We start from the raw sequence: 14,517 nt of genomic DNA, 5'->3' as shown, positions 1-14,517 counted from the left end.
TGGAGTTTACTGACCAAGATGTGCTTGAGTATATGTTAGACAATAGACCTTGGTATATTAGATGTCAAATTTTCCATCTGGAGAAGTTGACCACCTTTTTTTCATGATATGGAGATGATTTCTAGTCTTAGAGTCTGGGTTTGTATTCCAAGGCTTCCGGTGCAATATTGGGATGTTGAAATCTTGTAGGTGATTATGTAATCTGTGGGCATTTTCATTAGGGCTAATGAGAATTTTTTGTTGGGTCTGAATGGTTTGTTTGTGAGGCTTGAGGTGGATTTAAGGCTGCCTTTGAAGAGAGTGATGGTTATAAATGATGAGGAGGATAACTCAGTGTTGCTGAGTTATGAGAAGTTGTTCAAAGTTTTTTTTTTATTGTGGTTGAAAGAGGTCAGAGGGCCATAAGTGCCCACTATAGAGGACAGAGATGGGTGGCTACTGGTGGATAGGCTATTTGAGGATGAGTCGCTGGTTTATCCGACTGGTGCTGAAATTTCTGAGGAAACCATGCAGGAGTTGCATGGAGGGGTTATGCTGGTATTCCCTCAACCGGTGTTGGGGGAAGATGTGATCTCTAAAGATAAGGAAAAGCTGGAGGTGAGAGAACAACCTAGAACTCGAAAGGAGAATATGAGTAAAGGTTGAAATATTGTGGTTTCTAGGAAGAATAGGTATACTGGCAGGGGTCGTAATGGTGCGCAAAGGGATGGTAGGACTTATGATAATATTGTTAGGGGCAACAAGACTTGGGTCTCGAAGGCAGACTTAGTGTCCAAGTGGAGGCTTGATTGTGCTTTGAGCTCTGGTGCAACTGTTGGGGGTGGAGCTAAGATTACGTCAGATGTTGACAAGGGTAAAAACACGATGAAGGAGGATGAGGAATTCATGGAGGCTTAAGAGGAAAACAATGAGCAGGTGCAGTATCTAGGGAGTAGGAAGAGAAGTAGAAACATGGGTAATGGTGATGTTGGGGCTAGCTATGTTGTTGAGGATGTTGATTGATGAAGTGTCTTGTCTGGAATTGCAGGGGGTAGGGTAGACTAGATTTTGTCCCTCAGTTTAAATTTATGTCTAGTTTAATTAAGCTTGATGTCATTTGTGTTCTAAAACCTAAGTCTGGTCTCAGTAAAATCTTTAAGAATGTTTTTTGTAAGTGGTTTAATGAAATGTTTTTTATTGAAAGGGATGGGCAAGCTGGTGGGCTTTGCCTGTTCTAGCATAACCAAAACTTATCTGTCAATGAAATTGCCTCCTACTTCATATTTATCCATTGTAGTATTACAATCTTAAATTCGAGTGTTAATTTTTTATGCACTTTTACTTATGCCTTTCGCAAAAATGCATGCAATCTCAACTATGGGATGATCTGTTGTGTCTCTATGGTATCAATACTAACTCATAACCCTGGATGTTGATTGGAGACTTTAATAATATCCTAAGTCTCAGTGAAAAGGTTGGGGGGGGGGGGGGGGGGGGGGGAGATAGAAATACAAATGTGCACATGGTAAACTTCACTGAGTTCTTGAAAGATAGAGGCCTTGTTTTTCTCCCTGCTTCTGGGGTTCCATTTACTTGGACTAATGGGCACAAAAATAACACTTTAATTTTTGAAAGATTAGATAAGGTCCTTGTAAATCCAACCTGGTTAAATACATTTCCAAATGCTAATCTCCACAATTATCCGATTTTTGGTTCAGACCATAGTCCTATTCTGTTAGATTGCCTTCCGAATAACCAATGTAATGTTGTTAGACGGTGTGACTTCAAGTTTATGGCTATGTGGTTGAATCATCCAGAGTTTATTAATATTGTTAAAAAGGCTTGGAGTATAGATTTTAATGGCAACCCTAATGATAAGTTGAAGGGGTTGTCTAGGAGCTTTGAAATCTCTGGCTAGAGTTTGGAACAAGGAGATCTTTGGTAATGTCCATGAAAGAGTGTGAACTCTTTGAGAAAATTAATGTTCTCCAAGCCCAGAGTATAGATGATCCGAACAACCTTCATTTACTAGCCGAAGAGGCAATGTACGAAATGAGTTAAATATAGCTCTTAGTAATGAGGAAATCCTTTGGGCTCAAAAAGCGCGAGTCAACTGGCTCCAACTTGGGGATAAGAAAACCAAGTTTTTCCAAACGATGATAAATGTTAGATGAAAGAGGAATGAAATTTTGAAAATTAAGGATAGTATAGGGTTTTGGAGGTTGTAGGGGGAAGGAATGGAACGGGTTTTTGTGCAGGATTTTAAACTGCGTTTCACTGGTCATCCTAATTTGAATAATACTATAATTTCAAGTTTCATTGACATCATTGATTCTTGCATCGCTAAAGACCAGAATAGGACCTTGATTAGCCCTGTTAGTGATTACAAGATTTGGAAGGCTGTTAATGGCATTGGAGCCTTGAAGGCCCCGAGCCCTGATGGTTTTCATGCCTTGTTTTACCATAAGTGTTGGGATGTTGTTGGTCCTTCAGTCATAAGGTTAGTTAAAGACTTCTTTACAAATGGATCGAGCTTGAGGCTAATTAACCATACAAACATTGTGCTCATTCCTAAAGTGGAAAATCCAGAAACAGTGGCTAATTTTAGACCTATTAGCTTGTGCAACGTGACGTATAAAATAATTAAGAAGTTGATGGTTAATAGACTTAAACCAATCCTAGAAACTTGCATTTCTAATAACTAGGGGCTTTTGCTCTGAATAGGTTCATTCATAATAACATCCTTATTGCTCATGAAATCCTTTCGTCTTTTAAACATAAAAATGGGAGAACGGGAGCGATGGATGTTAAATTAGACCTTGAAAAGGCTTACGATATGTTCAGTTGGGATTTCATTAGGTTGGTACTTGCTAGATTTGGATTCAACAATCATTGGATCAATCTCATAATGGAGTGTATTACATCCACCTCTTTGTCTATTTTGATTAATGGTAAGGCCCATGGGTATCTCTACCCTTCAAGCGGAATTAAGCAAGGGGATCCCTTGTCTCCGTATATTTTCATTTTATGCATGGACCTTTTAATTAGGCATTTTAATGCTCTGGCCTTATCTCCTAGAACTAACGTTGGACTTCTGACCCTAGAGGTTTCAAGATTTCCAATTTAATGTTTGCTGACGATTGTCTCATTTTTGCTAAAGCGTCAAAAGGTGATGCTAGGATTATCTTGAATGTTTTGAATACGTTTACGTCTGCTTCTGGACAAAAGATAATTTTTAATAAATCTTCTCTCTATTTCTCGGAGAATACTACCAATCACGTTCGTAATGAGATCGTTACTATTATCCAAATCCAACACAAAACTACAATTGGTAAATATTTGGGTATTAACAATATTATTTGTTGGAAAGATCCAGTAAATACAAAGGAAATTATGTTAAGAATAAAAAATAAACTAGCAGGATGGAAAGCTAACACTCTCTCGAGAGCTGGTAGAGTTACACTGATTAAGACCAACCTTAGTGGTATGCCGAATCACATGATGGTGTGTTTTAAATGCCCAGATAAGTTTATAAAGATGCTTGATAAAGAGAACAGAAAGTTCCTTCGGGGAAGGGAAAGTAAAATGAACCCTGTTGCCTGGAATAAGGTGTGCCAGCCCAAAAGCAATGGGGGTTTGGGGATTAGGAAAAGTGATATCTTCAACAATGCTCGTCTTGCGAAGCTTGGTTGGAAGGCGCTCATAGATGATCAGAATTGGTGGGTTCAATTAGTTAAACAAAAATATTTAAGGAGGGAGAATTTTATGGAGGCTAGGGTCAGGCACAATCAATCGGTGGCCTGGAAAGGAATTTTGAATGCGAAATCAGTTATTGAAAAAGGTTTACAATGGATTGTGGGAAATGGGAGGAACATTTTGTTATGGACCCACAACTGGATTTTTCCTTTCCCTATCCTTAACCTTCTTTAAGAGGATCAGTTAACTTCTCTAGATTTAAGTCTTAAGGTGAGCCAATTTATTATGAATGGGTCTTGGAATAGAGCCTCGTTGAGTGAGTTTGTGGACGAAGAGATCACTAATAAAATATGTAGCATTCCTTTACCGCTCTATGACAAGCCTGACTCCTTATGTTGGGGCGTAAATGCAAATGGTGCTTTCAGTGTGAAGTCTGCAACTTGGATTCAAAACACCATGATCAATGATGACTAGAAGAATAAGCTCCTAAAAAGAATGCGGAAGTTAAATATCCCTAATAAAATTAAGATCTTTAGCTGGCTCTTAATTCTAAATAAGTTTCAAACTAGGAGTAAAATTAATAAATTCATTAACACGATCAGTGATATTTGCTTGTTATGTAATGTGTGCTTTGAAGACCAAAATCACCTATTTATTCACTGTGTGTACCAAGCAAGTTTGGATGTATGGTCCGAAAGTGAAACCTCCAGCTAATCAAAGTAATTGTAGTCCGTTTGAGTGGCTCTGTTCCCTTGATTACCATGATAATGAGACTTTGTCAGATCTTGGTTTAGCCCTCCTCATATGTTGGCAAACCTGGAAGATGAGGAATTTGTTTTTAATAATGCCAAAGCTTATCCTTCTAGAGTGGTTTTGCTGGCCTTTAACATGTCAAATGACTACATTGATGCCAATAAGAACAATCTTATAGCTAGCATGAAGCAACATGGGCTGATTAGATGGCAATCCCCTCGTGGTGATTTCTTCAAACTGAACTCTGATGGCTCTGTTAAGAACTCTGCGGCGGCTGCGGGATTTATCATAAGGAATGATCACGGAGAACAGGTGATTGCCGGAGCCAGGTCCTTGGGGGAAACTTCCATCAATGTTGCCAAACGTCTTGCTCTTAGGGATGCCCTTGGATTGCGAGGAGTACAGGCTTTTGGAAGATCTTGGTGGAGGGTGACTCAAAGCTGGTTCTTGATGCGGTGCAGGGCACAAGTGGTGTTTCTTGGCGGGTGAAGAATATAATTGAGGATCTCAAAAAAAATTGCTAGGTCCTTTGATGTATGCAGCTGAGGCATCCTAACAGACCGGTAGATTTGAACCTTGTTCCTACATGACCCCATCAATTCGATCAGGCACTCGCCATCTATTTTCATTGTTCAACTCTTTAACAACACGAAAAACCATTGTTCAACTCTTTAACAACATGACAAACCAAAAGCTCTACCCTCCCCTCTATCTATCTAAGGGATGGAAGGGCAGAGGCCTTTGGTGTCCCCTCCAGTCAAGAATTTGGGCCTCACAATCACTAGCCAATATGATTTTCTCTCATGCCTTTCTTCGTTCATGGTTCGATATTCTGGTGTCTTAGGTGTAGAGGAACCACACCAATTCATCCCGAACTTGGTGGTTAAACTCTACTGCGGTGACAATACTGTAGAGTAGGTCCTGCGGAAAAATAACTCGACACCAAGATGATAAAAAGCTTAACACCTCTTATTCTTATTACTTTTTCAATATGAAAAAAAAATTGAAAATGAAAAGGTCGTCTTATTCAAAACCCCAATCCAATTATGAAATCCCTTCTCTCCCACTTCACATCTCGGAACGCACCGTTTTTATATAGAGAGAGGTGTTTTCACATCTTCTTAATTGGAAACGGCTGAGTACATCTCTTGGTCTCATGTGTTCTGTGAAGCAATGTTTGTGGTAGACACTATCACGGATGCAGGTTTTTAGCATGCAAACCTTCATATTTGGGATAGATCTTTACCGTTTGCTGCTTGTAGAGCTCTGCTTTTTGATTGTATTGGAACTGGGTGTACTCAGAGAACTTCTCTTTAATCTATTGTTCTTGTTCATCAAAGATAAATATATATATATATATATATATATATATAAAATAAAAAAATAGAAGTTCGAAACTTGTTTCTATTTTTTTTTATTTTTTATTCTCAATTAACATGTTTCTAGTTTGACTGATTAATGTTTTGTTCAACAATAAAAGATGAGAAGAGTTTTGAGAGCTGGAGAAATACCTTAAAATGATTTTAGGTGTATTTAGAAATTTCTTAATTTTTTCTAAGACATAGTATAGAAATTGTCATTGCATAACAGAATAAATATGTCATTTAATGTTAAATTTTAATGGTAGATTCATTCAACGTTATGTTATGTGTGGTGCTAATAAAAAAAAGGAAAACTAATGAGTTTTAACGATAAAGATAAAATAAAGAATAAAATGAATAGTATCAAGTTTGATTTTTTAATATAAAAATATAATTTTTCGTTAAAATGAGCAGTACCAAGTTAAAACTCTTAATAAAAAAGCTTTTATTACTTATTGATCAACTAAAAGGGAAAAATAAGAAAGCGCTTTCCGAAATAGGAACACAGAGGAAGAATGGCGAGCTCGACCGGAGGTGGAAACAGCAGAGGGAATACAGCAAAAGCCTTGGTATCTGATCAGATATCTCAGGCCGTACAGTCCACTTCCAACCTCCTCCACCTCATGCAGCAATCATCTCCTTCCCAGGCATACCACTCCTACTCTCTTTATTTTCTATTTCTCAGTTTCTCTATCACAATATCTATGCGGCAGAGGATAGTAAGCTTCAGTGGGCAATGGTTTAATTAATTTATGGGTCTCCCTTTTAATTTTTTTTTCGAAAATTAAACCAATTTGGCTTACTGTGTTTTGGTTAGATTTTGGGAAGGGTGCTGATTTGGTCGGCTTACTGGGTCTCCCTTTTATTGTTACTTTTCTTCTGAACTTGGTTATGCCATATACTGGTGCTGATTTGATCGGGAAAAATAAGATTAGTCAAGCAAAAAAGGGGAAATATATTTGTAAAAATGAAATTTTGGAGGAGATTTTTTGTGGCCCAGGTGGTTTACCTCAAAGATTGTACAATTTTGGAGGCAGAAATGTTATGAAAAACTATGTGTAAGAAGGAAAGCGGTCATTGACATGTATCTGGACACAAAAAACTAGAAATGGCTACAAAATAATGCCCAAATTATCAGATATGCCCTTCCTCCTGAAGGATTGTGAAACCGATACAAATAGTTGGCCAATCTGTAAAATAATGAAATGGTTAGTTAGAATGTGCAGAAAATGCAAGAGTTTCCGGGGGCCGGTTATTAATGATAGATTTTTGTGGAACAGGGCAGGAATGGGGTACATCCCAGAGAAAATTATCAGATGCGCCCTTCCTCATGAAAGATTGTGAAACTGATACGAATATTTGATGGATCAATAAAAGAATGAAATGCTTATTTACAATGTGCTTTTCCAGAGTCCGGTTCATTAGGATAGATTTTGGTGAAACAGGACAGGGATGGGTACATAAAAGTAGGTTTTTTAGAATGTAATCTGAATTTTCTTGCTTTTGAAGATGAGTGTTAATGTTTTGTTTTGTGGTGAGGGGTAGGGCCTTAAAAATGAACACATTGGGGTGGAAGATGGGAGTGGAGGTGCACTGTTAATTGATTTGTGCTTTTGGCATGGTTCATATTTCACAGTTTTTGTAATTTTTGAATTATCCTTGGCTATCAACTTATCAACAACAACAACAAAGCCTTTTCCCACTACGTGGGGTCGGCTGTCTGAATCCTAGAATGCCATTGCGCTCGGTTGGCTATCAACTTATCAATGAGATTAATCTCGTGAAGGGTTTCTCCTTCCATGTTCCCAAACATGAAATGTAACTATAACCATACATCATGATGCAATGAGAAGTAGTCATTCTCATCCTTAATTTTCATCTTATCATCTGGATACAGTAGTTACTTTGAACAATACTGGAAAAGGCTTACTACCATGCAGTATGTGGTGATAGCCATGGTACGACTTTGCCTTATTGGCCTACTGCACATGGTTATATTTCTGATTTCTTATATTCTGCAGGCCCAACTGATAAAGCTTCCAAAGAACCTTTTGGTCAAAACATCTACAATTAAGAATACTGGACAGGTAATTTGATTACTTTCACCAAGATGATACTGACGGTAAAGTCTAAACATTCAAGGTAAATTTCATTTTCCTCTCCTTTGTATGCAGTTGTTGGGGCAGATGCCTCGAGTGATTTCATCCCTCGATGCATATATGGAAAATGGGTTACAAAGGTTGTGCACTAAAACTCATGTAGGCTTTATTTGGAAAACCTTTTATAGCATGCAGTTATATACACCAAACCCTTGCCTGAAGCATCTCCTGTTTCATCAGAAAGAGAAATATATATAGCTAACAGTTCTGAATCTTGTGTCGTGTCATCAAATGTTTTTGTTGGTATATCTCCTCTTAAGAAATAAGGAAATACAAAACCAAATTTTGGACATGCATCAATGTGACTTTGGAAGATGAATGGTTGTGCGCATCCTGTTTGTCTGTTGAGACTATTTATAATCCACTTGGTCATACGGCAATATGACTTCGCAAGATGGTGGGCTTTGACACCAAAATCTTGATAACTGATTTGATAAATGAGCTGCACTTTTTGAAATTTTTTTCATCCCAGTGGCCGCAATTGAAATGATGGAATGCAACATATTGCATTTTATGGGTAGTGATTGTATACCAAAACCATAATTTTAACAGTGTTGGTTTGAAGTGTTCCCCATATCTTTCCACTAGTAACAATGTGCATGGCATCTCCGTTCTTGCACCCTTTGCCTGATGTGTTTGTAATTTTTGCAGTGTTCCTCATCTGCAAACTGTAATCCAGTTACTTGAAAACATGGAAAGCTGCCAACTTAGTTCTCTAGCTCAAGCTCATGTCCTTCAAGAGGTTAAAATCTCCCCTTCTCTCTTTGCGTTAATACCTTTTTCGTTTTGGTTTGAGTGAAGCATAATAATTTTTTTCAAGGTTAGCAAATATTTTCTACCAAAATTTGTTCCATAAAATCCGTCAGTATTTAGTTTAGTCTATTCATTGCATAAGAACTGGATGCCATGTCCTTTTTTCAACTTCCATACTATTCTCCTCCCAGGAGCATGAGGTGGAAAACGCAAAAGTGGGCTAACATTCCCAACTGTGTACCAATGTTGCTGTACATTGGCTAACATTGGAAAGAAACATTTGGAGTTCTTGTTCAGAATGGTCAGAGTAAATTATATGTGATCTCAAGGTATGTAAACACGCAATAGGATTGTGGCAGTAGATTCAACATGAAGTAATTTTCTTCCTTTTTATTAACATAAAGTCGAAAGAAACCACTTTGCTTGAGCAAATGTGATCTGTTACTCTTGAATCTTTTGAATTTCAATTTTATTCCTGCATAAGATGTTCAATAGATATTAGTTTCGTAGTTAGTTGCTCATCCGTCTAGTTAACCCCGTTATAATCCTATATCCGACAAGTCTAGGATGCCAAACTGCTGCGCACCTTCGAAGAAACTGATTTATACTTTCAGGGTCCCTAGCTTGTTCCTATTCCTTTATCCTGGTTTTTGGTGCTTCTGTCCTGTAAGTACTTTGTGAGGCGCGTAATGTGCATTATAATGTCATGTGTAGAAGCATCCCTATATACCATAACTGGAACCACATTCCCTGTGCCTTTCACTTCTTTCTATCTGATTTAAATGACCAAGATTGGTTTACCAACTTAATCGTAGTAATGGTGCTCCTTACCGGACTAAGAACACTAAGGCGGCAATGGCTGAAAAGACGATCTCTACTATTATAAAGTCAGACTGTCCCTAGTTAAATTCACTAAGGTCCTCCAAAATTATGTTTTACCGAAAATACAACCGCTTTTAACTTCACTAATTGACTTTGTCAATTTGATGCCTGATGCAATGTTTTAGTTTCTGTTTTGTTTGGAATGCTTGGATTTTGGTTAAAGAATATCAATGAATGTCCTTAGTTTCATAGTTATATTTCTTCATGTCCATCCATACAATAACAACCAAGCCTTATTCCGCTCAGAGGAGTCGGCTGTATAAATCTTAGAACGTCACTACGCTCTGCTTTGGGCCAAATCTTCCGTTAGTTCCAAGTACGCAGCATCTTTTCTTATAGTCTCTTTTAGTCTTCCTAGGTCTTTCTCCGTCTCCCTCCGTTTCCCTCCATCTTATAGTTGCATCTTCTAACTGGAGCACTTGTAAGTTTTCGGTTCACGTGTCTGCATCTGTAAGTTTTCGGTTCGCGTGTCCAAACCATCTTAACCGATTTTTTCTCATCTTATAACTTTGCCTATGTAAGTTTATATTCCGATGCCGGTCCCAGGATAAAGGAGGAGAGGGAATATGAATCCTTCATGTCCTTCCATATTCTTCAATAATTGCATTGGTGCATTGACAAGGTTTTAGTGTTAGATTCTGTCTAACCAGTTTATTTACATTAAATGTCTATTTCCATGACTCAATGATGAAAATAGATACAAAAAAGGGGTCAAAATTTCATTGTAGTCGACAACTACGTATGACTAAGACCTGCAAGCTCAACTTGATTCCGAACAGCTTCGCACTCCCGAGTCCCGTGATCTCTCCCTTTCCAATGTCGGAACATGTTTCACGTTCGAATCCTCCCTCTCCCGTTAATCCGAAAACAAAATACTTGCAGAGATTGGAATTTAAGTGCAGAACATATATTCAGAACAAACTCACAACAGTCATCAGTTTTATTGTACTTATCAATTGAAATTTTAGTTTTGTGATTGTATCCGCTCGTGTTCGTATTCCCCTTTTCATGGTTGGAAAAAAAATTGTTACTGCTCACTAGTTTTGGCGTAAAGCCGTTTAACATATCGTACGTAAAGCGTACAAACAGCCTTCACTCATTGACCTGAGATTGAGCCACTGTAGTATCAAAGGATTTCTTCCTGACCAAAAGGCAAGTGATCTTCGAAGTCTGGCCGTGAGAGTTGTCGATTGTGCACAGAACAAGGTCGGGCCGGTGAAGCATGAGATTCAAGTGATCCTTTCCGATTACCAGTGCAGTTGCATCAAGAAGAACATGCCATGAGTTCCGGTGTGCTTCCGAAACCCAATGTAGCGAGTGATGAACCCCGTTTACGTAAGCTGGATAGGAGAACAACCCTTTGAGCTTGTGTTTACTTTTCTTCCTGAAATACTGGCTTAGTTGTGAACCTTTGATCCTCAAATCTAACCAAGTCTCTGGTGCCAAAATCACTTTGGCTTCCTTGTAACCAGCAAAATCCTTAATGCAGTCTTGTTCGCCGATAATGGTCATGTAGTGGTTTCCGCGATAGAATGGGTAGCTCTCCGCCACCAATACCATGGCGTCCCTGTAGGTTGGGGTGAAGAGAACAAGGTACTCATCATCGGTCAATCCGCAGTGCTTCAAGACCTTGTTTCGAGCTTGTATCTCGGGGATTGAGATGAAACTTCCTGGGAAGGAGCATTTCGTGGTGAGGATATCAAGCAACCTTGATGGCTCCAGCTGAGTCCTGTCCAAGTCGGGAAGGTTGCTTCCGGCGAATTGTGTCGAGGACTCCCTCGGTGACTTCAAGCTACCCCCTGGTGACTTCCTCTTGTCATCGGGCATGGTCTCGGCAGATTCTTCGATGACGCAAATACTGGAGAGATCAAACTGTTCTCCTTCAACAAGGCCAGCATACTGTGGGTACTTTGCTAACACGTACTGTTCGACATATTCCCTTTCTGTTGGTGTAATAGGGCCTGACCATCTGAGCTCTAGACCATCACCATGGAGGGTTGATATGGCCTCGGCTACAATGTGTGCAGGAATCATATTATGTGCTTTCTGTTGCAAGTTTAACCAAACAAATCCAATCAGATACATATTTCCTTTAGACATCTCAAATCAAACATATACAAGAATATACTGTCATTCTTCAGTGCGATTAACTGCACTTTTAAATTAAGTCAACCATATCGCTCGTATAGCGGCAACTATAAAGTTAATGTATTGACAATATATCCACATTTTAAAACCCTTTATTTAACCGTACTGTAGAAAAATTCGAAAAGATATGCTTTGTGAGAGTTCAAAGTTTATGTACCTTAATAACCATACTTCTTGGTCTGCCTTCATCTATGTGTGGCTTGTGTATAGAAGCAAAAAGGGATTTCTTGCATTGACCTTCTCCTTCCATCATGGCCTACATTTGTTTTGTTGTCATATTGCCATTAAAATTGTTAAAAACTTTAAAATACATACACACTTAATTAAGAAGATGATCTGGATTATCAGTACTTACCCCAGAGCCTGCATGTGAAACAATTTTACCAGTGTTCCTCCCCATGCTATATGAATCAATTTTCACCACTGCTCATTAGACACAAAAGACATCGAAGTTTTGAAATAAGAAGACAACGTTAGGAGCACAAAGTTTTGATGAAAAAACGAAGTTGGCTACAATACATTCATGTACTTAGTACAAACACCGATTAATGATCAAAACACCACAAAATCTCTATTGACAGAAAGATTTAAGAAATGAAACAATCAACGGCAAGGACAATACAAGAAAGAAGATCAAGGTATTCATTGGGTACTAAGAAACAAGGACAAATTAACCCACTAAGAAATGGACATGCAGAACTCACTGAAAATTAATTATATGAAAAATAATGAATGAATCCCTAAACTGTCTCCATTTCAATGGTTCAGATCACCCCAAAATTCACTTAAAATAGAAAATTAATTTTACCAATGATTTAATTCATACGAGTCCAAGTATGATACCGTGATCAAAAACACCAAAAACAGTGAAGCATGTTACCCTTAACTTCCAATTCAACAGTGCAAATCTAGATTTGAAAAGCGCCAAAGCTAGTGTTTTTCAAACTCTTAGAGCCTGTTTGGTATTCTATTTGAATCCAACTTTTTAAACTTAAGAACAATTTTCAAGTTTTCAACCTTAAAAACTTGTTTGGTAGAACTATTTTCAAAAATTGAACTCAAGACTAACTCAAAAATATAGTTTATTATATAAAAACATAAAAAGTGAGTTTTTAAAAATTTAAAACTTAAACTCACTTCTTTCTTTTCTCTCCCTCCTCCCCTCTCACTCCAAATCCATCTCTCTTTCTTTTCTTCTTTCTCTCTCGTCTTTTTTTTTTTTTCCTTTTCTCGTCTCTCTTTCAATCCGCTCTCTTTATTTTTTCGGTTCTTTCTATCACTTCTCTTCCTCTTTATCTCGTCCAATTCGCTCTCTTATTTCTCCTTCTTTCAATCATTTCTTACTTTCTTTCCTCTTCCCTCCTCTTTCCCTCTCATGAGACTCCTCTTTTTAGATCTCTTTGTTTAGTTTAAGTCGTAAGATTTAAAAATTTTAAATTGCAAACCAATCAAGTTTTTGAGTCTAAAAAAAATTGTTTTCAAGAAATGTTTTGAGAACGGATAAAAAAATTCAAATACCAAACAGACCCTTAATTAGTTTCTCGTTCCGCACTCATCTCTTTGTTTTTGTCCCTCAATTTTTTATTCAATCGCAAGAATGAAAACTGGAGATGCGCATAAGGGGAAAGAAAGAAGTCCAAGCCGAAAACACACAAAATCCGGATGGCAAAAGTCTTAATTCATACGTTTTTATCAGTTAAATGAACCACTAAAACCCACAAACCCTAAATAGAAAAAAGTCTTAATCCACAACAGAAAACACAGATATAGTAAAGAGGTGTTAGTTCATACCTTTATGGTAGGTTGAAAACCCTTCTCTTAAACCTACAGAATTGGAGCAAGCTGAGCTCTATGGGTTTGGGGGATTAGAGAGGTTGAAAAGTGAGCTTATACTTTTTAACCACTCTTCTGATGATTCTTCTGACCAAACCACACCACCTGTTGCTCATTGCTCAACATTCTCTGACATTCTATTGCTCAAAAGGGTACGACCCAAAACTGTATCTACTAATTCCAGAAATAACCGAAATACAATCTCTTTAAATATAATTTTTCTCTCAGTATCTATTGTAATTGTAAACAAATTGTCAAAAGACAGAGAGATATATGCACAGATGCCGTATGGAGATGCCGTGTTTAAGAGATTACAAATGGACAAACTCAAAACTTAATTAGTCTTAATAATTATTTTATTATGCAAATTGAGATTAAAATAACAAATACATGTATATATGCCTTTCATCTCTGTGTCCGTGGTGCTGCCTGATTGGAAGAATGCAGTGGGAAATTGTATAGAAAAAGATGAGCTGCCGTACACCGACCTATATTTCAGTTTCAGAATGCATTTTTTTAGGGTTTGTTACAATCTGCACATAACTTCTCTGCCTCTACAGTAATTAGAATAATGAGTTATTAAGAGTTTAAAACAATATTTCTATTTATTTAATTATTTCGCAATGGTTGATGTTTACGATATGAAGCTTCCGTGAAGGTCTTTGTTGAAAGGGACTAGAGACTAGACAGAGCCTTCACTGGTTTGGTGAGAAATTTTCAGCACAGAGAAAGGTGATGGGTCAAATCTTAGTTGTTGGTATGAAAGTTTCAAGAAATTGAAAAATAGAAATTGATGTCAAACGGTTCACAAAATAAGGGAAAAAATGCTTTTCTCTTTGGGTTACTAATCATGTGATCACGTTTGTGTAGTACGATTTGGCAACTTAAACAACATCTTGGGGAGTAAACCCTAGATGTAGTAGCTGGTTATTAAGTTTCCTTCTTACGAATCT

General features: G+C 37.7%; 2 protein-coding genes across 2 annotated transcripts; one reads left to right on the top strand and one right to left on the bottom strand.

The window, feature by feature from the left end:
* The first annotated feature begins 6,266 nt into the window (after window positions 1-6,266).
* Window positions 6,267-9,195, top strand: LOC137711199 (tobamovirus multiplication protein 2B). Its single transcript, XM_068450408.1, has 5 exons — window positions 6,267-6,436; window positions 7,811-7,876; window positions 7,964-8,028; window positions 8,600-8,690; window positions 8,893-9,195. The coding sequence occupies exons 1-5, from the start codon at window positions 6,305-6,307 to the stop codon at window positions 8,923-8,925; spliced, it is 387 nt and encodes a 128-aa protein (XP_068306509.1). The 5' UTR covers window positions 6,267-6,304; the 3' UTR covers window positions 8,926-9,195.
* Window positions 9,196-10,675: 1,480 nt separating this feature from the next.
* Window positions 10,676-11,648, bottom strand: LOC137709858 (uncharacterized). The gene has a single exon (XM_068448839.1). It carries the CDS (start codon window positions 11,615-11,617, stop codon window positions 10,676-10,678), a length of 942 nt encoding a protein of 313 aa, XP_068304940.1. The 5' UTR covers window positions 11,618-11,648.
* Window positions 11,649-14,517: the final 2,869 nt, after the last annotated feature.

This window comes from Pyrus communis, chromosome 12, assembly GCF_963583255.1.
Source record: "Pyrus communis chromosome 12, drPyrComm1.1, whole genome shotgun sequence".
Lineage (NCBI taxonomy): Eukaryota > Viridiplantae > Streptophyta > Magnoliopsida > Rosales > Rosaceae > Pyrus > Pyrus communis.
Note: the sequence above shows the minus strand (reverse complement) of the source record. Positions and strands in the feature narration are given on the sequence as shown.